The sequence below is a fragment of the Squalius cephalus genome, assembly GCF_949319135.1.
Source record: "Squalius cephalus genome assembly, chromosome: 3".
NCBI classification, from domain to species: domain Eukaryota; kingdom Metazoa; phylum Chordata; class Actinopteri; order Cypriniformes; family Leuciscidae; genus Squalius; species Squalius cephalus.
Genome location: NC_137124.1, coordinates 5,953,809 through 5,981,485, shown reverse-complemented (window position 1 = coordinate 5,981,485; position 27,677 = coordinate 5,953,809). Strand labels below are relative to the sequence as shown.

The window sequence follows — 27,677 nt, the reverse complement described above, 5'->3', positions numbered from 1 at the left end:
GTACACCCTGCAATTATCAGTGATCACAGGACTCCTCGTCTAAATCAATTCAAAACAGAGAGCAGGGATAGAGCAAAAAAACAACAACAACAAAAAAAAGATGGAAACTGGGAAAACAAAATACAACCGAAAGAAAAGATACCAAAATAATAAATGAAATTGCAATGACATTTTGTAAGTGTTAAGTGTTCTTTTCTCTTTCCTGTCTGAGGCAATTGGTTGTTTCTCAAGTCGTGCATGTGAAGAGGAAGCCATGACGTTAAAAAAACCCACTATTTAAAAGATGTTAATGATAAGGAAACTCTGAGACATTGGTTAGAACTGATTCTAAAACTATTACTGCCACGCTAATGTCCTCAGCTGCGGCATTCATACTACAAGAGCTACAAGACAGTACATGTGATTATACGCTCTCTCTCATTGAGGTAAGGCTTTTTAATGCCTATATATAGTATCTATATATATATATATATATATATATATATACACATTCATATACTATAAATGGGGTTCTGCAATGTGGCAGGTACAGAAGAAAGTATGTTGGTATTGTTTTCTTGAGAGTAAATTGGACTTGGTGACTGTTTTTTTAAATTTATTATTAGTATATATAATAGTCAAATTTCTAATACATATGTTTGAAATGTTCTTCTTTAAGAATATTACAACATTTAGCATTGCTACACGAGCAGAGCATCTTATCAGTCGCAAGACAATAAATGTGTCTAAAGCATGGTTAACACATCCTTTTAGCAGGAAACGTTTCACAGAATAGGCAACTAGTAGAATATCAAAGATTAAAACACAAATTACTTATAACACCAATTTTATCCAAAATCCTAGTCACAAAAAAATAAATAGGTCACCATAAAGATAAAAAAAAAGGAGCAAGAACTGCAACATAAGCACATTTTAATTGAGCAATGATTCCAGTGCAACAGTTTGTGGTGTGCTGGGTAAAGAAAGTGCTAAAAGACAGCACATATTTCAGTGTTGCTTCAGCCTCTCGAGCCACGAGTGTCGCGAGGGGAGGACTGGCCATCTGGAGCACCGGGAGTTTCTCCAATTTCAATGTCGTTATTATGTCATCCGTGACACAATGTAATTCCTAATTGTGAGTAACGAGCGAATAAACAAATAAACATTACCGTATAGCAGCAGATTAGCGGGCATAAGAGAAAGAGTGAATGTTTGTGAATATAAAACATTCATATTAATCCTATTATTTCCCAATAGTTGGGAATGGTTTCCCAATAGACTTTCCGTAATTTCACTTGTGTAAGAAAATGATTCATAAAAAAAGTGGGAAATTACCATCCTTGAACAAGAACATGGCGAAACCTTGTGGCTTTCACTCAAGTGTGTGCTGTTGTTAGGACAGTGTCAAATAAAATGAAATATTATTACTGTCCTTGTATTGAAAAGAGCTGTAAAGATTATTCAAAATTCTATTTGCCGTGGATACCAGGAAAGGCTAGGCAAATTATAACGTGTGCCAGTCATTTATTAATGTTAATGATAAGCACAAAAATACTTTTTATTTCTTTATTGTTTTATATTTTTAGTGTTAAAACTTTCTCAGCAAAAAAATGAGCTGGTGTGTCATGTGTTTTATATTGCGGACCGGGGACTATGGGCTGCTGAGTGCCAGAAAGGCCAGGGCCACTTTTTAGTTCCAGTCCTCCCCAGAGTATCGCTTTAAGATGCTGTGTGAAGTTAGAGAATGTTAACATTTGAAACAAATCTCCAAACCCCTGCATTGTGTTGTTGTGCTGTACCCGAAGCAAGAATACGCCCCAACTGCCAATACGGTTAAAAGTGTTTTGCTGCAAACGAAAAAAGGAACTGCTCTTTGTGTTGGGCAATATCATCACCACTACTGCAAAAACAGCAAAAGACTATTTATAAAGATAGATGGATGGATGCATGGATGCATGGATGGATCCCAGACAGCAACATTGTGTCGGCCCAGATCCGGCCCACATCTGGCCCACATGCAGCGTGGAATGACGGCCCTTGGTTGGCTCACTCCTGTTTGCCAGATCTGTACCACAAGCAACCCGTAGCAATGCCACATGTCAACCAAGAGCAAAGAAATAAACCAGAACTGGGCCTTATCTGAGTCACAAAATCTGTGTAAATATAGCAATCTCAGCCTTAACAAGCCTGTTATGCTATTTGTGGAGTTGTTCAATCCTCCTCTGCTGAGATCTTTAGAGATTTAATGAATTCTTTTATCTTCAGTTTATTTCATGTAAGGCTGTGGCTGGAAGTTCTTGTGTTTCTGCTTGTCTCTTTTTCTGTTTCCTTTTTTTCAGTTATTCTGCTTGTTAACAGGCTTGGTATGGCTGAGATTACTGTATACAGTTTTTTTGTGGCTCAGATAAGTCCAGTTCTGGTTTATTTCTTTGCTCTTGGCTGACATGTGGCATTGCTACGGCCTGCTTGTGGCCCAGATCTGGCAAACAGGAGTGCGCCGCCCAAAGGCCATCATTCCACGCTGCATGTGGGCCAGATCATCTTTCCACATGTGCCAGATGTGGGCCGGATCTGGGCCGACACAATGTTGCAATCTGGGATGGATGGATGGAACCAATGGCAATCAAATAATTATCATAATTTTTCAGTATGTTAATAATAATCACTTGGCATACACTTATTTGACCTCTTTAGTCCAGATCCAGTTTAAACACGTTGGAACTAACTGTATTTATAAGCTATAAATATTTTTCCCAGTGTATTTTCCATATGTACATTTGTGTATCATTTTATCATTGATCATTTATCATTGATCTTGGCTTTATTTTGATGTTCCTTCTCTCCGTTTACTTTCTTTACACAGCAAACACAAGAAGCAACAATCAACTTTGAATCAAATGGCCACTTCTGTTCCTACGGAGACCCCAGTCGTATCGGGAACACCTCCATCTGTCGTTGTGCCCCCCTCGACTTCCGCACTACCCCTCTCCCATCAGATCGGGATTGCAATCCTGGTCATCGCCTTCGTGTTTGGTTTTCCCGGCAACCTGTTCGTGGTGTGGTCGGTCCTGTGTCGGGTCCGTGTCCGCTCCGTCACCTGTCTGCTGATTCTGAACCTGGCCGTGGCTGATGCGCTGGTGCTCCTGACCGCACCGCTGTTCATCAGGTACCTGGCGGGAGGGAGAGGCTGGGAGTTTGGCGGCGCCGTCTGTAAGACGATCCATTACCTGTGTTGCGTCAACATGTACGCCTCAATATACCTGATCTGTCTGATGAGCATGGACCGCTGGCTGGCCGTCACAAAGCCGTTTATGTCTCAGAGATTGAGGACCAAGAAAAGGCTCCTGTCTGTCATGTTGGGCATCTGGACGATGGCTTTTCTGATGGCTTTGCCCATGCCGTTCTATCGGTGAGTCCGAGAGATTTTTTTTTTTTCAGTCACAAACACAAATCACACTTTGAATTAAGCAATAACAAGAAGCCATGCTATTGTAAACATAAAGAGTGCTGCATGATACTCAGCACTGCAGATTCATATGAAAGCACAATATTACGATAGATCCGATTGTCCAACACAGAAGTTGACATTCTCACTTCCAATCTGAAGAAGGGTTATGCGCTATTAAGACGCTAGATGTCGCTATATCGACAAACCAGAACCGCCATTGGTTTCAATCGCTTCCCTTATGCATCAGGCCCACTCAAGTGCCTTGAAACGCGCAGCTTTGTTTGATGCGTTGACGTAATTTCCACTGAAACAGGAAGCTAAGGCGGGACATATTGAATGGCTCCTCCCCTTTTTCAAATAGCCAATAGCGTTTAGGTTCCCTCACAGACTGTAAGTCGTACTTGCGCTGATGAAATGTTGGATTCAATAGTAGAGGTGTGAATAAATTCAAGCCATTTCATTCGTAACCAGCGCACAGTTGGGAAACGGAATACAACTTGAGCGTTAGAGCAACCGAACTCGCATCTCCAACCCATATTGCTCTGTGACGTGTCAATGCTCCCATCCGCTTTGGCCAGGCTTTTTTGATGCTTTAGATTCTATAGAGCATTTGATTGGATAGAAGATGTGATGAGAAGCTGAAGTCCGCGATGATGTCATAAAAATCCGTGATCCATTTAGCGGAAGTGAGAGACTGTACGTTTTGAATGCTTATATCTTCTAAATGCAAATTTTGTCATTGTTTTGGAACACACCAGCTTATGCATAACCTTAAGGCTATTATGTTCATACTAAAAGCTAAAAAACTTTAATTTTGATTTCAGGGGGCCTTTAATGCTTTGCATGTATTTGTAAAAGCAGAACGATTTTATTCATAATCCGGGTGCAAGTGCTATGAATCAATGAAATATTCAAAAAACACTTCTCCACAATATAAAACATATAACAGGCAGACAAAAGTACATTTGCAGGGATTTATTGCAAAAACCGGCCCCAAGAAATGTATTACAGGGCGACACAGGCAGTCACTACGGGCCCCACCCTGCCTGGGGTTTCGTTACGGTTACTGTCAAAAAAAAACATTATTTGTTCTCCACTGACAAAATGCATTTGGCTCACGGACAAAGGTATTATCTACAGATTTCATACCTTCCTCAAAAGTGCTCAAGTTGTCAGAAAGGTACAAAATAGGTCACAGAAGTGATTACTTGACTATTTGAACTGTTTCCTGTGTTCAAAGCATGTTTGGATGGCAGGAACAGCTCTTCTGTTGCCGAAATGCGTTTACTGATTAATTCTGGGCAATGAATTCAAAGACTGTAAACCTAAAGGCCTATACAGTATGCAGTAATTAATCCTAACTAGTCAGGTACTCTCAAAAATCACTTGTTGGACTAATTTAATTAAAATATGACACGCATTTCCACACAGTTGATAAGATTTATTTGAACTTAAACTCGATTAATTGAACTGAGTAAAATTCATCTTAATTCCTTGTGATCACATACATTTTTATTTGACGTATTCTGTAAATTTTCCCTGAATGTAATTCACACCTGCTGATCCAAACAGTGCCGGGTTTTTTTTTTTTTTTTTTCTTTTTCTTTTTCAAAAGCATCGTTAGCCAACTATGGTCGCAGGTTCCATGGATCTCTGTTGGTAATGATGGAACTTGCAACTAGGGCTGTCACGATGTTAGATTTTTCACACCACGGTTATTGTTGCAAAAAGAATTCACGATATCGATATATCGCGATATCTATAGAATCTATGGGGGGGGGGGGGGGGTAGTTATCAGTCAAATTAATTTTTACTTTGTTTATATAGTTTTTCTTTTTTACCCAACAAACATAAGGATACTGATAAACACAAGGCACATGCATTTTTACTTCTTGCGTACTCAATCTATGGCAAATTTTTGTGAAGGAAGACAAGCATGTGAAGTTTATCTGGTTTCAAACTGAAGCCAAACACTGTCTGAAGGTTTCCTGAAGAACTGAAAAGCTCTTAAACCTGTTGTTGCACTGGCGCCAATAAAGTCATGCAGATAGCAGATTTGAATAAAAAAATCAAGTGCAAATACAAATACAAAAATAAGATGAGTAAAGAAAACGGGGTTCTTAATTTTAATAATCACCCTTTATTAAATATATGAACACAGAAACCCCCTGTTAACAGTTAATGTCACGTTTCCCATTCCATGATGACTAGTAAAATAACAGCCGCGTCGCGTCTATGACAACTCGAGGTATTGCACACCGGACACACACTTTCTCAGTTTATGGCCACCAGCAATATCATTATGTTTAAGGACATTATGGAATTGAGATAATGTCTGTACTATGTTATGATTGTACTGTACAAGTAAATACAATAGTTGCTGAGTCTGTGATCTGAACACTTTTTTCTGCGCTCTGTGTCGCGGCAGGATTTTGAACAAGGTCCTGAGCCGTTGCTGGGCGCCGCGGACAGACGCCGAATAGAACCGCGCTGTGCTTCTCGTCCGGTCTGTGTACACTCATACAGAATGTGTTCGAATTTTAAAGACGTGGCGCTGCGCTTCTCGTCCGGTGTGCGACCACCTCTAAGGTGCTGTTTTCTTTGAAGCCGAAGAACTCTGTTGTTAATACCGGCGAGCTCAGCTTACTTTTTTCGGGTGTGGACAGAGTGTTTCACTAGCTGCGCGGGCGCGGACGAGCGCTGCGTCTAGAAAACGCCAATATCGCCAATACCGGTATATTGTATTGCTCTAAATTAACACGATGTCGATATTTCATGCTTTGAATATCACGATTATCGTCAATACCGGTATATTGCGACACCCCTACTTGCAACTATAGCTTTTGAGAAACGCACCCCAGATTGGTTTCCTATGGAGATCTCTGTGAGTTTTCTGTGTTAATGTAACAAAGCCTTGTTTACTCACTTGACTTTGGCAGTTTGATAGGTGCTCCGAATCACTAATTCGAAACGGATGATTTGCAAAGGTTTTGAGAGCCTCCATCACTATACGTAGACTGTATATTATGTGTTGGCCCTGACTGGAATTTCAGTTAAAACTAAAGTAGTGATGTCCAGTTTGCAAACTAATCATTCTTTTGAACCGGTGCTTTGCTCAAGGCCTACTCAGTAATTTCCTGCTGGTATTGAGAATTGAACCTGATTCTCTAACTATTAGGCCACGACTAATATCTATACCATGCGTATCTATACCATGCATTTTATTTCTCATGCCATTTATATGGCAAAAAAGGTTTTTTTTTTTTTTTTTTTTTGCATATGCTACGCACTGTAAACCTATTGGGTAGGATTAGGAGTGCGGAGTGTATGTATTACACGCCATAAAGTGCGTATCATATGCACGCAAAAACCGCATATCATATGCACACAAAACAATTTTTTTGGCGTATAAATGACACAAGAAATCAAATTTGTGGTATAGATACACACTTGCACCAGTACACTGAACTGAGGAAACAGAAGACTCTGACTGAAGAACAGATGAGCTGCTGATATGAGCAGACGACTCGAAAGAGGGAGGGTTCTTGAAATGAACAGGGTTTTTATTGTTTCTCATAGTTTATATCAAAAGGTCAGTTGATTAAGACTAGCTTATTCACTTTATATGCGTTTCACATCATTATTGGGTGCTTTAATAAATGCATATACATGACGTCATTGCGTGCATAAGTAATCAAACTGGTGAATCTGTTTTTTTAACCAGTTCAACTGTCTGAAAGAAGAAGTCCAGATTGCACCTCCCATCACTATTCAATAAGAAATATAACACTTGCTCACATGCTATGTGTATCCCTTGCAGTATGCAAATATATTCAGTAAGACTTTTTTTGCTGCATGGCATAAACTCAGTTGCTTATAAGAGCAACATACAGCGTAGTTTCGTTTAATGTGGCCTCAGAGCCTAACCACACTCTACTCTTCAGCTCAATGGAAACCACAATAACCAACGGCTTTGAAATGTCAGTATACTCTGCCTAGTTTCACTAAATGCAAGGCAAGGCATTTATCACATTTATTTTATTTACCACATTTCATACACTATGGTAATTCAACGTGCTTTACACAGGAAGGAATTAAAATAAGAACAAAAATAAAAGCAAGGGAAATTAAAACAGTTATACAAGGAAGATACATAGATAAACTTCTTGTCTCTTGTGTCATATATTTCACAGCTGCTTGTTTTACTGTAAGATTTCCCCATGTTGATTGCACTGTGTCTGTGGAAAGAACTTGCAACAAATGCAACAAAACAAATTAATGTAGTCTCAACACAAAGGAATTAAATTAACTTAGCATTTTACAAATTTAATTATATTTTCTATTTTTAGCATCACTTTTTTTTTTTTTTTTTGATGATGATAGTTACTTATGAAAGTTACTTATAGTTAGTCGAATGTCTAAAGTGGACCATAGAAATAAAGAAACGTTTTTTTTTTTTTTTTTTTTTTTTTTGAGTGGTTTGACCCATTTCAGAGGCGGCCACAATTCCAATTCAAAAATATTCAGAGCTATAGAAATGTTTCTTCATATTTACAAGTGACACTTCTTCTTTCTACAGACAAAGCCTTCTTTAATATCTGTTTTATACATAGACACAATTTAAACCGTCTCCTCTGACTTATCTCTCTCTCTTTATATGTTGACCTCTTTCGTTTGTTGTTTGCACCGACAGTACCGTGAGGCCGTACCGTCCAGGTGTGCCCGTCTTCGTGTGTACACCGTACCACTGGGAGAGCAGCACTCATGAAATCTTTCAGTACCTGTGTGAGACTCTGCTGGGTTTCCTCCTGCCCTTCTCCTTCATCCTCTTCTGCTATATCTCAGTGATCTGTCGGCTGCGTAGCACCATGTTCCAGCGCAAAGGAAGAGGAAACTTCCTCATCCTCCTCATCATCGCTGCTTTTATCGTCTTCTGGCTGCCGTATCACCTAATCAACATTGTACAGGTGAGTAACACACACTGCATGATGCCATTAATGCCGCCTTTATCGTAAATTAATTCGTAAATACGAGTTCCCTAGTAAAAAATTGGACATGAATGCCCTCTCAAGTCACATTTACCACTAGGAAGCTCCTTTTTTTTATTATTTTGCACAAAGTAACCATGAAATGCATACCAACTTGCATATAGCAACATTGCATTCTCTTTATGCACAAGTGATTCATATTATTTTTGCTGACAAAACAAATAAAGAGATGAGCATCAATTGGCATAAAACATTATGATACACACAATAAACAAGATAGCTTGCATCACTATGTGTGACACTTAAAAAAAAATTATATATATATAAATCAGATTAAACATAATACTCAAATTATGAGTCTTCTGCATTCAAATAAGTTGTACTCAAAGTGCAAATCAATCTCAAAACGTTTCAGTTATCACAATATTATAACACTTATTAACATTATAGGTTTAATGAGGTCATAACACATGCCATCAGGAACTTAACACAATTCAGCACGTGACCCATTAACATTCACTCATCCATGATTCTAACTCAAAATAAGAATAACCCAGTGTTAAGAGATAATAGTATCATATTAAACTCATCTTAACATCATAATAACACTGTATTTTCATCATACGAATTGTTAGACAACCATCAAACTTCACATATTAAAGGTATAGTTCATGAAATGTGCTAATGGTAGCATAGCATCAGAAGCTATTCAGCATTTATCAACCTTAGTTAATGCTACAGATGGACTCTCATTGTAAGTGTTACCATTTCAAGTCATGCTTAAATATGGTGATCTTAAAACATCTGCACAAAAGACCACAGCATTGAAATTAGACATGTATATTATATGTAGGCCTATACTTTCACATATTATTTGTTTCTATCTTAGAGCACTGATTATTAATCAAAATAACAAAATGTGTTACAGTGATGATAAAAAGAACTGATATCGAATGCATCAGTTTGCTTTCTCACATCACTAGCTTTAAATATGCAACATAAAAGAGACCAGCTGGATATAAACTATTGCAACGGGTCAGGCTTGCATGTGTTTGTGTCATATTGTTTTAACCGTTTGAGTTAATGTTAGTGTCCTCTCAGCCTCGACGGCAAACACACTGCTGTTCTCCACTAATGCAGCATATAGACAACAAATTAATCTCTGTATAATGATATGAAAACATGTAGTGTAGTGTAGTGTATACATTTTGCTGTCTATGTTTTAAATCTGCATCTGAAGTGTCCCGCACTGACAGTCTCACGCGTCAAAACAAACTATACGAGGCGTCAATGTTCCCCCTCTAGAGGCCGCTCTCGTACTGTATAATGACCCTTCTCAGCTGTTCCAGCAACAGACGGAAGCCGGAAAACTAGCGGGATGGATTTTTGCCGATAACCAATTGTTCCAGCAATCGGTGCCGAATAATAGGCAAAATCTATCAATCGGCCGACCTCTAATTTCCAATAACACATGAATACAGCCAGGGCCGTGCAGAGACCTCTGGAGGGGCAGGTGCTCAAAGTATAAAAGGGGGCACATGGAACAAGGCTTTAAATAGGGCTGTGATCAAAATACAGTAACAGGGTTTTTACAGCCTCAAAATGAGGCGGAGGTGGTAAAAATCCTAATAATGTATTTTAATAATAAGATAATTAAATTAGTATTTTTTTGTAGATCATCATATAGCCTAATGTGTTTCCCACATTATTTTTGTTGGTGGAGCTTGGTATCTCTAGGGGGGTCCGGGGGCATGCCCCCCCGTAAGAAAATTTTGTACATTTTAAAGATAAATTCATTAATTTGGTGCACTTTGAGTCACCCGAATCCACTGTTAAAAATAAATAATCCACCCGCAAAACCGCCCATATTCTTTGATTTAGATATCTGCATCTGATCATCACATTACAATTATTCAAATTCTCAGTGTTAAGCATGATAATATGGTAACATATCACACTGAAGTAGGCTGATTTAAAATGAACATTTATTTAAAATAAAAGTTCTTCTTTTGGCAAAATTACATTTCCTTAATAGCCTAAACAGTGGCTTTTCTCCCTTCAAACTTAAATTGTCAATGTTTCATTACATCACTTTGAAAACACAAATTTTTTGTACCTTTTAAAAAGGGCATTTTTCACCTAATTTTATTAAATGTATGCTCCATCTTTCATTTCAAATTCTCAAATTTGATCAATATATTCAATTAAAATAATAAGACACGGCTGTTACCAATCAAATTAAATAATTAACATTGAAAAATTATAACTGTATTAATTTGGATTATTTTAAATATTTTTGAATATACAAATAAGGAATGTTGAAAAGAATGATACTTTATAAAACTAAACCGCCAGTAGGAGGCGGCAGGCGACCGTCTTAATGAGCGAGTCATTGAGTCATTCATTCAAACGATTCATTCAAACGGCTGATTTATTCAGAATGAGGCAGTTTATGAATGGGTAATTGAATCTTTGACTCAACCGATTCGTTCAAAATGCTGAATCATTCAGTAATGCAACAAGTGTTGCTGTGAGATGCGCGATGGTTCTGCAGTGATTTGTTTGGAACTATTTTCGCTGCTGAAACAGAACAAAAATAGTCATTGCGTCTAAAATGTAAGTGACTTAATTTTAACTATTTGTTTATTGACCTGCTATGAAATCAGTCTCGGTTTCAATCTTGATGGCATTCAGGAAAACAGTTAGCCTACTTCTATAGCCTAACCTTACACACAGCAATATAAACAACATCTCTGCATTCTCTCTTCACGTCGTCCTTGTAAAATAATAATAAGTAAACGAACATCAAAATCACTTCGCTGAGAATGAAACGCCACTTACCAGCAGCCGCAGATTTGAAGACATCCTCTGGTAGTGCGCATAGCCGCGCGAAATAAAAAAAAAATGTGCGTGCAGCGTGAGGAATGAGGTGAAAGGTCATCATGTGGGTCATTTTATTTACGGCTAAATTATTATTAATTAATTCAATAAATATATTTGTTTGACAGGGAAGCTGTGCGCAAACAGGAATATATATTATTTTTCAAAAATAGAAAAAAAGCACCCCAGAAAAAAGGGCACTTTCTCTCCAGGAATAAAAAGGGCAGGTGCTCAAGCCCCCTTTTGATGTCTATGTGTGCACGTGCCTGAATACAGCAATATCTCAATCCTTCACTGCAAAATCCCCAGAGTTAAATCAACTCTGCCCAGAGTACATATGGTCCCACTCTACAGAGACTTAAAATAACACTGAAGAAGTGTTAACGTTAATGAGATAATTAAGTGATTAATTAAGTGATGATTGAGCATTAGTGAAGAACACCTGCTGTTAACAAGCAGAATCACTGACGGAAATTTTTTCTAATATTTTCTTGCCACAGATTACACATTCAGAATTTTGATTGAGACTGTGGCTGGAAGTCAGTTGTAGATCTTGTGTTTCTCTTTCCTTCAGTGATTCTTCTTGTTAAGAGCAGGTGTTCATCACTAATGGTTAATCATGACTTAATTAGAATAGAATAGAATAGAATAGAATAGAATAGACTAGAATATAATAGAATAGAATAGAATAGAATAGAATAGAATAGAATAGAATGAGGCATTTATTCATTAGTACTACAGTACACCCAAAGTACTTCATATCAGGGGATCTCTCCTCAACACCACCAGTGTGAGCATCCACTGGCAGCCATAAAACAACGGCGCCAGTGCGCTCACCACACACACACACACACACCAGCTATAGTGGAGAGGAGAGAGAGAGTGATGGAGCCAGTTCAGTGGATGGGGATTATTAGGAGGCCATGATTGGTAAGGGCCAGTGGGTGGAATGAGGCCAGGACACCGGGGTTACACCCCTCTTTACGAGAAGTGCTATGGGATTTTTAATGACCACAGAGAGTCAGGACCTCGGTTTTACATCTCATTCGAAGGACGGTGCTCTTTGAGAGTATAGTGTCCCCGTCACTACACTGGGGCATTAGGGACCCATATAGACCACAGGGTGAGCAGCGCCCCCTACTGGCCTCACTAACACCTCTTCCAGCAACAGCCTGGTTTTTCTCAGGAGGTCTCCCATCCAGATTCTGACCAGACTCAGCCCTGCTTAGCTTCAGTGGGCAACCAGTCTTGGACTACAGGGTGTTATGGCTGCTGGCTAATTAATCACTTAATTATCTCATTAACTTTAACACTTCTTCAGAGTTATTTTAGCTCTATGAAGAGTGGGACCATATGTACTCTGAGCAGAGTTCATTTATCTCTGGGCATTTCGGGTATTTAAAGACTACATCACGTGACCTCACAGGTAAACATTCAAACTATATGTTTCCCTTATATTACACTATATTGGACCTGAAGCACATAATTAAACACATCCTTATAAACTGATAACAAAATGGCACTTGAAATTCCCAGGAGAATTAAGGAAGTGTCTTGTCATTTTACGAGATACAGCCTTGTGAATACCTAATCCCTGTTGTTCAGTCTTCACGTGTTTTTAAATATTTGGATCTCAATGATATTTTGGCTCAATTTGAAACGTTTCCCAGATAACAAACATACATTGCAGAGATGTCGATTTGATGTGTGTGTTTTTATCTGGAAGATGTATTTTTTTTTGTGTGTGCGTTTTCTGATCTGCAATGCATCTTTTCCTGTCAGGGGTTATAACATATATAACAACATTTTATTGTTTATTTCATTTTATAACATTTTAAGGTTATAACAACAGACAGTTAAAAGACATCTTGGAGATGTAGGCTATGTGTGGTATCTGGGTTAATTTCACCTGTTGTCCACACACACGCTTGACTCACATTTATGACAGCCTATTTCTCTTTCTTGTTGGTCTTTTCCTACAGGTGATTGGTATGATGCAGGACTACCCTTCTCTTTTAGAAGCGGCAAAAGTTGGCCGTCCCAACGTGACAGCGTTTGCATTCATGAGCAGCAGTGTGAACCCCGTCCTGTACGTGTTTACCGGCAGCTCTCACATCCGTCAGGCTGGTCTGGGCTTCATGGCCAAACTCTTCGAAGGAACCAACTCGGAGTCAGTCTCCAGCCGCACCAGGTCCAGCCGCGGATCTAACGCAGAGAGCTCTGTTTTCACCAAGCTGTCCGTCAAACTGAGTCGTAAAGGGGACGGGACAAGAGCTGAGACCCTTGGTGGTGAGGAGGAGAGTAGAGCAGACATGCTCGACAGAGACGAGAGGAAGACTCTGACCACCCTGCATTAAAGCGCTTTCATTCCCCTTAAGCCCATTTCTAATGTTAGTAAAGGTTGTTGGACTCTCATTATCTCACTGAAATAATTTCATCATCTTCTGCTGCTGCTGTTTCAGAATAAACGTGTATTTTACTTTCTCTGTCTAAATACTTGAGATTGGCTGGAATGCGGACAGTTAAAACATTGTTATTTTACATGTACATTTTTTTTTTTTTTTTTTAATCCTTCTCTTTGTGAAAATTAACATGAACACACCTGCATGTAACATCCTCTTCACTCATTTGCTTATGTACAGACCACATTTAGACAGGATGGACAATATTTACATCTCTGACGTGAAACAGAAGGAGAAACAGTGTTTCTGTTCAATAACAGTGTGTTATTGATGTAGTCATATTTTATTACATTTCATTCTGTCTTATTCATCTGTTTTATTTCTTTGAGCTTGACTTAAAACAATTACAAAAAGAAACTTTTTTAAAATGGCTGTCTGAAATATTTGTAAAATATGTCAAATGAATTTGTCATTGTTATCACAGGAAGGAAACTGTAAATATTTGCAATAATACATTTAGACAATTAAAGTTTAATTGGGTTTATTAGATGGTGTTGTTGACACATTATTTTATGTTTAGCACAAAAGGATTCAATAATTTTTACTTCACTCCATTTAGAATAAACAATTTTTCATTTAGCTGAGGCACATAATGTTGGTGCTCATTGATTCACATTCACCCAGTCATTTCTAATGTAAAGACATGCTTAATACATGAAACTCAATATAAGAGAGACAAGTACAGAGATCCTTAAAACACAAATGAGGAATTTAAAAAACTCTTCAGTTACATGAATTATCTCATGATAAAACAAAAAGTAAACTGTATAAACACATATCTAATGATGAGTATGATGCCCTTTGACCCCTTATACAATTATATTAATAAAGTTAGTAAAAACAAAATAAGACAGAAAGAGTTTGTAAACGCAAACAGTGGTTCTGGCCGTTGAGGCTCTTAAAAAAGATCAAACACCCACATGAAACACTGATGAATCAACAGAAATCCATATAGAGGAGGAAAACAGACCCTCAAAAGAATAGTTTAGACAATTTACAGCTCAGTAACAGATTACTGAATAATATATTTTAACTATTTAAACAAACATCTGAGCAGGAGATTTCTGTCTTTTTTACCCTCAGGTATTGATGGAAGAAACAACGCTTTTTGAAACTTTGAATCAGTTGAACCAATTGCTTTGCAAAATGCTCCCCAGCCCACTTGTGTTTGACCTGGTCTATCTAACTGGGGCCCAGACCGTTTTGTCCTCAGTTTCCATGTAGGCTCCACATGGGTTAAACAGATTAAATGAACACTTCTCAGTGTGCACACTAGAGGGGGTTACATGTAACTGAATCAGTGTTGGAGTTTATGAGATAATTAGATGATAACAAGCAGAATCACTGAAGGAAAAATGAACAGAAAAAGAAACAAACACAAGAACTAAAACTGACTTTCAGATGAAATCAACTGAAGAGAAAAGAAGACATTAAATCTCTGAAGATCTCAGCAGAGGAGGATTAAACAACTCCACTAACAGCATTACCAGCTTCACTTATTACTAAAAATATTTACTTTATTTATGCCAGACGTCTACAGAAGTTCTTATTGAGAATTAACAGAGGTTTAGATGATGATGTTTTATTGAAAATAATAGTTTGGGTTGAAGTCACCATGATGGTGAGCAGTGTTTGTTTTAGTTGGACTCGTGACCCTTAACGTTTTAATGTTAGTTTTTCACCTGCTGCCTCAACTTTGTGTTTGTAAAGCACTTTTTTTCAAGAGAAAATATAACCTGGTTATGGTTTGATGATGACATGATCATGAAGTAGTAGCCTGATTCACTGATGTCATGCAGAATCTAAATCTCTGATTATATGCTCGATTTGTAACGTTAGTATTGGTGATTGTAAGCCTGTAATTGCACAGCTTGAGATCCAACAGCAATATGAACACATTCAAAAATACATTGTGAATCAGGCCACAACTGATAATAATGTAATTATCAAAACTTAACCATAATGACCTGGCTATAACAAATGTGTTTTATTAACGCAAAGTTTAAAAAGCCAAAGAACACCAATATTAAAAAGTGAAGACTAAAAATTTACTGTTTAATGTTATTTTTTTTTGTATTATTTTTCTTTATTCATTTTCATATTAATTTCATAATGTATTTTGTGAAGTCAGAGTATGTTGTACATGTGTGCTGATGAGATATATTTTGCATTCAAGTATGTGTGCAATGTTACTGTTCCAATGATGATGATACTTCAATTGTGTACAGTTGGCATATTCTTTACAAGGAAAGGATGTTTTTCAACTGATGCAAAAGTACCACTAATGTATACACCGAGGGATAGTTTCTTAATATGGAAGGTGGATTGTGCCATGTGCAAGCATGAGGTATACGCTACATTTTAAACATAAGCAACATGTTTTGCTACCTTACAAGGAAGTTGTAAGTCCCTCAGTGGTGTATATAAGCTCAATCCTTACTGTTCTGACTCAGAGAAACATAAAGACATGAAACGAAAACTGAGGAAACGAAACTGAGGCATGAAGGGGAGAGAGGAAGGAGAAACCATGATGGGGTGAGAGGACAGAGAAATGGGGAACAGAGAAATCTGGAATGAAGACCTTCTCACCTATAACCTTATTCTTCTATGCCTGTTTCTCTTGTATGTCTGATACATGTGACAAATAATAAACAGAGATCTCTTGGCAAAAGTAACTGGTGTAGTTTCTGTGATTCAACAAGCATGATTTTCAAATCTACAAAGAGTCCAACTAAAGCAAACACAGACCATCATGACTTAAAACGAAACATTCATTAAAACATCAACATTTAAACCTCTGTCAATTCTCAAGAACTTTTGTATGTATGACAGAAATTAAGTCAAACTGGTTACTAATAAGTGCAATAATGTGTAATGGCTGGAAGTCAGTTGTAGTTCTTGTGTTTCTGCTCTTCTCTTTTTTCTGTTTTTTTTTTTTTTTTTTTTTTTTTTGTTTCACTTAATATAACCACTGATGGTCAATCATCACTTAATCACTTAATTATCTCATTACCTTCAACACTGCTTCAGTGTTATTTTAACACCATGTAGTGTGGACAAATATGAACACTGAGGGAGTTCATGGATTTTGCTGTGTAGTGTTGTCATAAAAACACATAATTCCCAGAACGTCACGCGTTGTCATCTCATAACTACGGGAACTACAGCATGGCATAAATGCAGCACTTGATAGGTATTCTTAATCACTGGTTCGAAACAAGTGATTCACAATAGTTTCAAAACTTCACAAACCGTGAATCGAAAGTGACCATCACTATCCTCAGGTACAACTGCCTACTGAGGGTGAAATAACTGTATGTAAAATTACTACCAACCAAGTGACAAATGAGAATATAGGAAGTGAATACATACATTTGTTATGAAAGGTATGTATTTCCTTTCACTCCTCAGATCTGCTGCAGATGAAGTTGAGTTTGTCGTGTTCAGGACGGCTGATCCAGCGCTGATCTCCTCCAGACTGAACTGCTCCAGATCTCACTCCAGACACACAGTCCTCCTCTCCTGGAGCCCAGTTATGATAGCACACGGTCTCTCCGATCAACCAGTACCAGATGCCCAATATATGGGAGTGACGTAAACCCAACCACACCGCCTCAGTAGACGCACGTTTAACCACATTCATCACACGACGCTGCATCTCGACTGAATGAACCGAGACCAGATCCGTATAATTCTGTCTGCAGTATCTCAGAGCTTCAGGCCACGTCAGAGTCTCTTTGATCAGAATCAGTTTATCTGGACACAAAACAAACCACAAGCAAAAACTAGAGAGAGACTGATCAAAAACAACATGCAGAACAAACACTGTGGAGGAATCTGTCATGTCAGACATGTAGCGTGAACTTTAAGATATCTGGAGGTGATGGATGGATTGTGTGTGTTTGTGAGGATCTGCTCACCTTCATGACACACAAAAGGATAGTATCGGTTGTCGCAAGAGATGTCATACCATTGTCTCAGAGTGTTCGGATTGAGCACTGTACAGTTTTCATTTCCTCCATCATTATTAGGTTCACGAGTATCCCAGTATCTGAATGAGGAGTCACTCTGATCTGACCACTGCCATGAGTCTCTGAACAGACCGATCCAGACATCATTAGATATGTGACTATCATTGATGAACTTCTGAATCTGTTGATTCTCATTCTGGTTCCTCACACTGACCAGATCAATGTGATTCTGTCTGCAGTAACTCTGAGCGTCTCTCCAGTTCTTCGTCTGATTGACAAAGACGAGTCCTGTGTTCACTTTGAGAAAAACACATGGAAACAGATTCATGAATCAGTTTGTTCATTATTCTTACATTGCGTTATGGTATTTAATGTGAATAAGAGCAGTGAAGCATCAGAAACACGTGTAATTCAAAGACTGTTTCTACAGCTGATGATATATTAAATATTCAGTTAGTTAAGATTTGTCAATTTTCTTTATATTTCCCCATTATAATTTTTTTTTAACATGTTACTCCAAAAGCAAAACCCCTGGTGTTAAATCAACACGGCTCTGTGTTTATATGAGAACCACAGCAGGGTGTTAAAAGTAAAAGAGTTGATTAGAAAATGAAGCGATTAAATGAGTGATGATTGTTTGATTATTGAAGACACCTGATGATAAAGAGCAGAATCACTGAAGAAAAGAGAAACACAAGAGGCTTGTTCGACTTCATACAGCTCTGCACAGACCGATCAGCAGCTGACTTGAGCAGTGCATGCTGGTTAGAAACTGTGTTCGACTTGAGACAGCGCCGACGCCATGTGACTATGCTGTATGCCATCAAACTATGGCGAGAGCATTTTAGCATCTTCTTATTTTGGTCCACAGACCAAGCCATGAGTTTTATACTATGGTGGCTCCCAACATCATTCAGACATCAAGAATCAGCGTACAGTATGTCGCTCAACCAAGGTGACATGCCACAATGCATGCTGGGAGTAATCATAGTATAAAACTCATGGCTTCCAGCATGCATTGCGGCATGAAGCATGTGACCATTATTGAGATTCATATGCTGATTCTTGATGTCTAATTTTATTTTAATTTTGCTATGTCTATTTGTTGATGTATGATATAATTAAATTCAAGCTGCGTAATGATAAGAGTAATGGCTGGAAGTTAATTGTAGTTCTTGTGTTTCTGCTCTTCTCTTTTTTTCTGTTCTTGTTGTTTCCTTTCACATCAGGTCAATCATCTCTTAGTCATTTAATAATCTTATGAACTTCAACACAGCTTTAACACCCTGTAGTGTGGACACATATGTACACTGAGGGTTGTTCATTTAACACTGGGGATTTTACTCTAAGTTGAAACTGTGACAAATATCCACAGTCTCCTCTATATTCATGAGCACATTAAAAAGTAGCAGCATATAGAATTGCATTCCAATTTTTACAGTATATTGTGCATCGTTTTATAAATGAATGTTTATTGTGATTGTATGGAGCTGCACTTACTGTTAGATGAACTGCAGATGAAAGTCAGGCTGTTACTACATGACACATCATGCCATTCTCCATTTCTCATGAAAGCACACTCAACTCCACCATCAGGTTGTCCAGATCCCCAGTTCAGATAGAGCGCAGGTTCACCTGAAGACCACTGCCATTTATCAACACTCGTCTTCTTCAGCCCAATCCAGATATACTGAACACTTCCATCATTCACACTCTTCTTCAGCTCGTTCATGTCGTTCATGTTGTCAACGGTGGCCAGATCTGTGTATTTCTCTCTGCAGAATCTCTGAGCTTCAGTCCAGTTCTTCCTCACGTTTATAAAGTGATACTGACGCTGAACACATTCAGATACGGAGCAGAGAGCTGTGAAAGAGAGCGTTTGATTTAATGCTTTTCATAACAGGGTCAAACCTGATGAAACTATAAACCATAAATAATACAACAAACACACTCACCAATGAGAAGAAGAATCAAATATAGAGTTTGGTCCATTCTGAGGAAGAAACACAATGGAAAAAAAACCCCCACTTATATTCATCTTATATTAAAACATAATCTTAAGCATATAAACATAACTCAATTCACGATCATTCAGACAATATTAACATCTGAAAGTGTAATTGTGTTTGAAGAATGAACATGAACATGAACATGTTCTTACTTTAGAGGTCGTGTGTTTCTGTCCTGAGTCTGATGTTTCTGTCTGCAGATTTAAACTACGTGATTATTATATCTGCTCTCATCCCTCATTCAGCTCATCACATCATTTGTTTATTTCTTCTAAACCCCTATTTCATATTTTACTTCCTCTATATTGTATTTGTCCAACTCTTTCCCCTTATTTGCATCTTGACGTCTGTGTCAGTGTGTATCAGTCTATGTTAATATGGACCTTGTATGGAAAATTGTATACATAAGAACATTCATAATTTACATTTGAACATTAATAACTAAACAGTTTCTCTAATGTTATTGCTGGACTGTATAACTTGTGTATCATCCCTTTTGGTCACTTTTTATCTGTTTGTGTTTCTCTGTTTTTGGTCACTTTTTATCTGTTTGTGTGTGAACTGAACAACCCACTAATGATCTGATTGATGAGGGTTGAGTTCATTAGTGAAGACTGGTGATACTGGTTACTGAGAGCCTTTAAAAACCCCTGTTTGAGACTCCAGTCAAAGAGAAAGAAACATGTGTGAGATGAAGTTTGATTATTGAGAAAGAGTTTGTGTTGAGAAGAGGGATTCACGACGACAGACATTTGCCTTTTTTCTGTTCTTTATTTTTTGGAGGAAAAAGAGAGAACTTTTTTTGATCTTATATTTCTTCTTGTTCCTCTTCTGAGAGCCGAGATCGCTGGTGTTGAGGAGGAGACACGACAGACATTCACAACAGAGACGAGATAAAGACATTAAAGTTCTCATATCATGCTTCCATTCCCCTGAAGTCCATTTCTAATGTTAGTAAAGGTTGTCTCTCATAACTCTCATTATCTCACTGAAATAATATCATCATCTTCTGCTGCTGCTGTTTCAGAATAAACGTGTCTTTATTTCCTCCGTCTAAATACTTGATTGTGATTGGCTGGAATGCGGACATTAAAACATTGTTATGCATTTTTAGAATTCATCTCTTTGTGAAAATTTTTATTTTTGTTTTGTTTCATACTCCTGCTGTTTACTGTCTGTTTTTTTTTTATAACACATGAACACATCTGCATGTAAACACATCCTCATCACTCATTTGCTTATGTACAGACATTTAGGCATTCAGGATGGGAGATATTTACATCTCTGACGTGGAAAAGAAGGATAAACACCATTGACCTTTAAAGAGATGCAATCAAATAATTTTTGAGTGGTTCAAAACTTGGTCTTTTTAAGATATGCCATCTAAAAAACAAACAAAAAAATGGATTTGATTCAATCTGGTGGCCGTCATTCAAGTAATCGAGTGGATGAGTCAAAATCTTAGGAGGGATAAAAATAAAAAGCAGGGTTAAAAAACATATTTTCTAAAACATGTCCTCTGACTTTGATTGATAATTTATGGTGTTGGTTCCCTTTTGAAACATTTACTCGTATTGCATTGCTAGACACTATGGGGAAAACTCATTTTCTCTGAACCTTTAATTCAAAAGCGCAGTGGCACCGCCATAACAGAGCGGCGATCTGGGTTCTGATTACGGTGACTCGAGGTTACTCGCTCCAGTTCGCTCGCAGGCTTCCTCGATTCGCGAGCATAGTCGATACGTCGGTGAAGAGCAACGTGGTTCACGTCCTCCACGCCAAACTAACGAGCTTACTTTCGCTTAAGACCGCATTACTGCTAGCATTAGCATCGGTCAAGCGAGTGGGAGACCAGAAAGCTCTCTGTCAGCGCTTCCTGCCTCGAGTTTGGGCTAACGACTCCAAGGTTGTCCTCAAGCCGAGGCATGGCTACGTGCCCAAAGTGCTCTCTACTCCGTTCAGAGCACAAGTGATTACGCTGTCCGTTCTTCCCGATTCAGAAGACGAGTGTCAACCTCACTTACTCTGCCCTGTTCAGGCCTTAAGAGTATACATTCAGCGCTCTGCCGAATCAGAGACTATCCCTTTGGGTAGTGGATACTATCGCGTTGGCTTACGCTTCGATGGGCCTTCAATGCCCCCCCGGAGTCAGAGCTCACTCTACCAGAGGCGTGTCTATTGGTGACATCTGTGCGGCGGCCGGCTGGTCCTTGCTGTCCACCTTCGACAGATTTTACAATCTGGAGGTCCCTCTGTCCCCACAAATCCTCTCTGTCTAGCTGGAGTTGACCTCGAGGCGAGCTCAACCCGCTATTACCCTTCCAGAGGCTCCGATCTCAGTCCGAGCCCTTCACTGTAGGCATATCTTGCTCTTTCCTAGCCCTACGCATAGGGACCCTCAATGGAGAGTTCCAGGCTAGGGCCACAGAACATGTCGTTCTGCTCATAAGCACGCCGTGATTGGATTGGTTCCCCATAGCGTCAAGTGACGTAATACGAGTTAACATTTCGAAAGGGAACGTCTCGGTTACTCGCGTAACTTTGGTTCCCTGAGATAACGGGAATGAGTATTGCGTGGACGGCTGTGCTATATCGCTTCACGACTGGCGTTCATTGCTTCATTCAAATTAAACTTGATTCCTAATGCGAAATGAGCTGCTTTTATAGGCAGACGCCCAGCCGCGATTGGCTCGCTCAGACACACTGTTTCGCCATGGGTTCGTGCAGTTCCCTCTGAGCAGCCGATGAGTGCTCAGATCACCGCTCTGTTCTGGCTGTGCAGTGGCACTGCGCTTTTGAATTATAGGCTTAAAAATTCATAGAAAAGGAATTTTCCCCATAGCGTCTAGCGATGCCATACAAGTTCCCGTTATCTAAGGGAACTGAGGTTATGTAAGTAACCGAGACGTTATCTCCTTATATTGAAAATATAACATCATATCATCTAAATAAATACTATATAAATTAATTAAACCCATAACTGATATTTAATTCTGGAAGCTTGTAGACAGTGAAGTCATATTAATGTATTTCTTTGGAAGATCACATAAGCTGCAAGACAGCATGAACATATGAAAATAAAAGTTTTTTTCTTCTGATAAATATCTGATGCCTTAACATCTTTAAACAAACTTTCACAAATATGTCAACTCAAAAGCCCTGAAGAGTTACAATCTCATTTACATATGACAATGAAACTTTGTTTGAATATTATAGAAAATAAAATTAAAACATTACTTTTTGTGAAAATTCTTATTTTGTTGTTTCATACTCCTGCTGTTTACTGTTTATTTAGTCTATAACACATGAACACATTTGCATGTAAACATCCTCATCACTCATTTGTTTATGTCCCCGTTTAGACGTTCAGGCTGGACAATATTTACATTTCTGACGTGAAACAGGAGAAACAGAGTGTTATTGTTCTAGTCATATTTCATTCAATTTAATTCAGTCTTATTCATTTGCAGAGATGGGTATAAATACATTGTTACGTCCCATGTGTAGGGTCCAGGAGTATAACATAAATAAAGTCTTTACATCTGACTGCTAATTTTATTTATTAAAAAGTTGTTAAAATGGTCACTGTCAGCACATGACATCAAAAAGGAAGCATATTGACTTCAGGGTTGAGTCAAGGCCAAAATAACAAACAAAAACTGAATCTACCCTTTCCCCCAAAGATTATTACAATTACCCTCTCAAAGAAAAAGTCTAAACTAAACACAGATACTGAACTGACTCCCTTACTAACCACAAAAACAAACATAAAAAACAAGAGAAAATGAATGTTCACAACAAAGAAAATGGCACCCAACCCCTACAGCTTCTGTGTTTAAGTGATATTTACAGTATTTATAGTAACCAAACTACTATTTTTACAACAACTACATGTAGTTTAACATCAAAACTTTCCTCACATCCTAAAAGAGCATCAGGGATAAGATTTTCTGCACCCTTCTTGTGGCGTATGTCAATGTTAAAACCCTGGACCACCAAAGACCTAGCCTGACAAGCCAGACCCAGATCGAGATGTTGAGTCTGGGAACACACCATTGGCAGGACTCAATCCAAGGGCCGGGATAAACGGTTGTCTTTCAGATTCCCTTTGCACACAATAGGATAGCGCTACAACCAACCAGAGCGTTTTCCCACCAGGAGCTAGTTGATAGATTAAACGCTTGCCGTATCCGGTCGGCAAAACTCCGAACACATCTTCCTTTTTTAAGAATGACTTCAGTGCCATTCTTTGTTCTTTTCTCAAAGAAAAGCTTAACTCCAAGTCTTCCAGAGTCGCGGCCAAAGCCGTTTCGAAAGACTCATCTTCTTTGTTTTCAAGTAACAGGGAATTCACGCGGAACCGACACAATTCTGCCTTCATTATGTTAAGCCCGTCCGCCGACTCTATACACGATGTGATTGGCCTGAGATTGTTTTTTCCAGCTCGCAAGCCAACGGAGAGTTGCTAGACAACACTGGCTGCAAATTGCATTTGCTGTCTCTAGTGTGCGTCTAGATTTCTAGGCTACCAAAGACCTGGGACGTAACATAAATTGGGGGCTCGTCCAGGATCTTTGGTGGTCAAGGGTTTTAAAAATATAGATTTAAAATGAAAATACCTCAGTTGAAATGTATCAAAATAAAATACCAAATACTGTGAGTGGGAAACAACAACAACAACAACAACAACAACAACAACAAACATTCAAATACAAATACATTTTGTATTTTGAAAATACAGAAATTACATGTGAATTGAAGTATCAGGCTGAAATCTGTCTAGACCCATTCTGAATGCAAAGAACATTTTAGTGAGTGCAACCGCTTAGAAACTTTTGTTTTCATTTCACCTACCTCTCTCCCCATCATTTCAAAAACACCGGGTTTAAGGTGCCACTAGTGTGTGCCACTTCTATACTTATTTCTGACCAGGTTACACTGAGGCCTATCACTTGTGGTGAGCACTACTAAATAAATCACATGTAAAACTGTGGGAACTTTTCCTGCTGTCACGTACTGCTCTGAGACACAAAGGTTGAGGATCCAAATGCAGTATTTATTTAAAAGGGTTATCCACAATTGAAATCCAAATGCAGGCAAGGGTCATACACAAACAATCCAAACAATAACAGATAAGGGCTGAGGCAAAGAGAGAAATCCAAGGGAACAGGGAGAGAATCAAGAAAACCAGGATACGGGGGATACAGGATACAAACACGCTCAGAAAAGCAGTGAGGCACATACAAGACTTCACAGAGACTGACAGAATGAACCAGGCTTTTACGGGGTGCTTCTCAAAAGGTGACCAGACGTCCCGAAATCTAAGCTGTTGTCCCGAATCCAGCCCTAATTGTCCTGAAAATTATAATAAAGCAAAATCTTGAGTAGTTGTTGTCTGATAAAACATTAAAAACTGTCCGTGGAGGTCGAGTCGTCCTGCAGCCCCCACCGGCTGCTCATTGGCTGCAGCATCTTTGTTTATTTTTTTTATGTTCTACAAAGATACCGTAGGCGCGAATTTATATGCATTGATAAGCGAGCACAAGTTGCCGCAGCCGCGAGGACAGTGAATGTGCAGCCAGTCATAAAGGAGTGATTGATTGGTCGCGGCACTGTGTGCAAAAAAATACTTCGGCCTAATGTCTGATGTCGGGTTACACAAATCATCTACACAATTATTTAGTTTTCTTATTTAATGACCGACAATTTAGTCGTAATAATAATTTTGGCATAAGGCTTATTAGCGTTAGGCTATAGCCTGAAAGGTTTGATTTACGCACTGTTACAACAGTCATTGTTTTTGTTTTTTTCACAATGACATTTGAGTTCATGATTTTAATGTTGTTTTTTTGTGGCAGACTAAAGACTAATGACAGACTGTTGATCTTTGAATAAAAATATGTTTAGTTCAGGTTTGAAATTCATTATCTTTTATTATAGGCTATGCAGTCTAATATCATAGTAGGCCTACCCCACCAAAGCAACCCGCGTCTCAGCTCCACTCCTGTAGGATACGAGGAAACACTGCAAGGAAAGAAAATGAGGACGGAGGAATCGAATTAAAGCTTTTTTATACATTGGAATACTTGATCACTCGAGCGTCACTTCACAGCGTCATCAGCAGCGCTCAAAGGATCTGCCCTTATGTTGTATTAGTTTTGTTATTTAAGAAATTCATAATAAATAATAATAAAGCAAGATACCCTGTTGAAATATGAGAGATGTGTGGTTTAAATAAAATGCAGCGGTAAAGTATAAATTAAAATGATCGTGAGGATAATTTATACGTGCGTCACATTTAGTCAATAAAGCTCTTCCGCATAGGACACACGTGTGTATCCTCGCTCATGACTCCTCAGGAAGCCTCCTCACTCCTCGATCCTCTCGGTGCAATTCGAGAATTGAGAGGTCCTTCAAGATGGCTGAGCTCGATCGGTTTCTGGGTCATAGGATGGAGGACGGAGGAGCAAGGAGACGAGGAGGGATATTGAGAAGCTAAACCGGATAATGAGACACAGCTGAAAACAATTCGGACTGATGAGTCCAGGCAGAGAATTATGGGAGATGTAGTTTGTGAGGGAATGACAATAGTCTGATGTGGAGTGCCCTCTAGTGGCTCTCAAGGGCACTCCAGCTGGTGACCGTAACACTAGCAAAGAGTAGGGATGGGCGATATGAACAATATATTATATCACAATATGAGTAATTTTATATATATATAATGATATAGTATTTTTATCTGGAAATAAGGTTGTTACGATAACAAACATTTAGATACCAGTGCAAATTCACTATTCTCAACACCACAGCAAAAACTTGTACTTGGTTAACTAACAGTCTATAACTATAGGACAATTAAATACAATAGAACAAAGATACAAATTTAAAAAGAGTGCTAAGTAAGAAATACTATAGAAATGTAATAATCAAATGTAAAATAAAAGTCTTATACTGTATATTCAGTCACTAGTAATGAATCAAGTGATACTACATCTTTCTAAATTACTACTAATTATTTGGATCAGTATTCTAAAGTGAAGATCATGGGAACACACTAGTAATGACTAAAGTGTTACCAAATCCATTGGAAGGAATTACTATTCAAAATCTTACAAAAATCTCAAAAGCTTACAATTACTTCAGTCAATATTAGGTAGTTATCATGTTTTTCACTTTAGATACTGATCCAAATAATTAGTAGTTCCTTTAGAATTATGTAGTAATAATTGAGTCATTACTAGTGGGTTACCATTACCTTCTATTATAAATTATGCATTATTCATGTTAATTATGAACCTGTAGATAGTAGTTCTCTGGGAGGTATGAAAAAATAGTAGTTCTTGATTAGCTAATAATGAACTACTACATTCATCTGAGCGCTATTACTTACTAATTTGTTAATCAGAGTTTCTTGTTAATAGTAGTTACTAGAGTGTTACTAATGCGTTACTCGTTTGTTCCTGTGTAATTATTCATTAATGAAGGAACAGTATTCTAAAGTGTTACCCAGATCATTCATTAACCCTCTATTGCATAGTGTTGCTTCAGGGTAACATACCCATTTTCCCTCATATTCTCAGGCTTACAAAATCATACACCAAAAAAAAACCTTATTTTAATCTGTAGGAAGTATGAAAAGCCAATAGAATGTTTGTATTTGATCACATAACTTGTCCAACCCCCTTTTCAATGTATTTTCCTCACCTGCACTCACATGCGGCAGCCATGTTTTTTCAGCTCCACAAAACTTTGAAAAAGTGACATTTTCCTTAGGATTTCCATGAAATAAAAAATATTTTCACAATTTTGGGTAAGTTCTGATTTAATTTCACTCTGTTGATTATGTTTTCATTGAATATTTCTTTTGTAAATGGGTAAAATAGCTATGTTGCCTCAAAGCAACAATATGCAACAGTGGAATGAGAATTCCCTGTTTTTAT

At 38.2% G+C, this 27,677-nt stretch overlaps 2 protein-coding genes across 2 annotated transcripts; one reads left to right on the top strand and one right to left on the bottom strand.

The window, feature by feature from the left end:
• The first annotated feature begins 299 nt into the window (after positions 1–299).
• On the top strand, positions 300–17,043 carry ltb4r (leukotriene B4 receptor). The gene is made up of 4 exons (XM_079865992.1): positions 300–425; positions 2,843–3,388; positions 8,121–8,394; positions 13,278–17,043. The coding sequence occupies exons 2-4, from the start codon at positions 2,877–2,879 to the stop codon at positions 13,650–13,652; spliced, it is 1,161 nt and encodes a 386-aa protein (XP_079722118.1). The 5' UTR covers positions 300–425; positions 2,843–2,876; the 3' UTR covers positions 13,653–17,043.
• On the bottom strand, positions 16,714–19,927 carry LOC307155395 (C-type mannose receptor 2-like). The gene is made up of 5 exons (XM_079865995.1): positions 19,890–19,927; positions 19,684–19,721; positions 19,229–19,591; positions 17,678–18,025; positions 16,714–17,513 (listed from the first exon to the last, which is right to left on the bottom strand). Exons 2-5 carry the CDS (start codon positions 19,718–19,720, stop codon positions 17,158–17,160), a joined length of 1,104 nt encoding a protein of 367 aa, XP_079722121.1. The 5' UTR covers position 19,721; positions 19,890–19,927; the 3' UTR covers positions 16,714–17,157.
• Positions 19,928–27,677: the final 7,750 nt, after the last annotated feature.

Bases quoted from the DNA above. Each gene is read 5' to 3' on its own strand.
- ltb4r (XM_079865992.1), top strand. From the start codon at position 2,877: ATGGCCACTTCTGTTCCTACGGAGACCCCAGTCGTATCGGGAACACCT. The intron at 3,389-8,120 runs GTGAGTCCGAGA...TTGCACCGACAG, and splicing joins TTGCCCATGCCGTTCTATCG to TACCGTGAGGCCGTACCGTC. The intron at 8,395-13,277 runs GTGAGTAACACA...CTTTTCCTACAG, and splicing joins ACCTAATCAACATTGTACAG to GTGATTGGTATGATGCAGGA.
- LOC307155395 (XM_079865995.1), bottom strand. From the start codon at position 19,720: ATGGACCAAACTCTATATTTGATTCTTCTTCTCATTG. The intron at 18,026-19,228 runs GTAAGTGCAGCT...TTTTTCTCAAAG, and splicing joins CATCTGCAGTTCATCTAACA to TGAACACAGGACTCGTCTTT. The intron at 17,514-17,677 runs GTGAGCAGATCC...TTTTGTGTCCAG, and splicing joins TCCTTTTGTGTGTCATGAAG to ATAAACTGATTCTGATCAAA.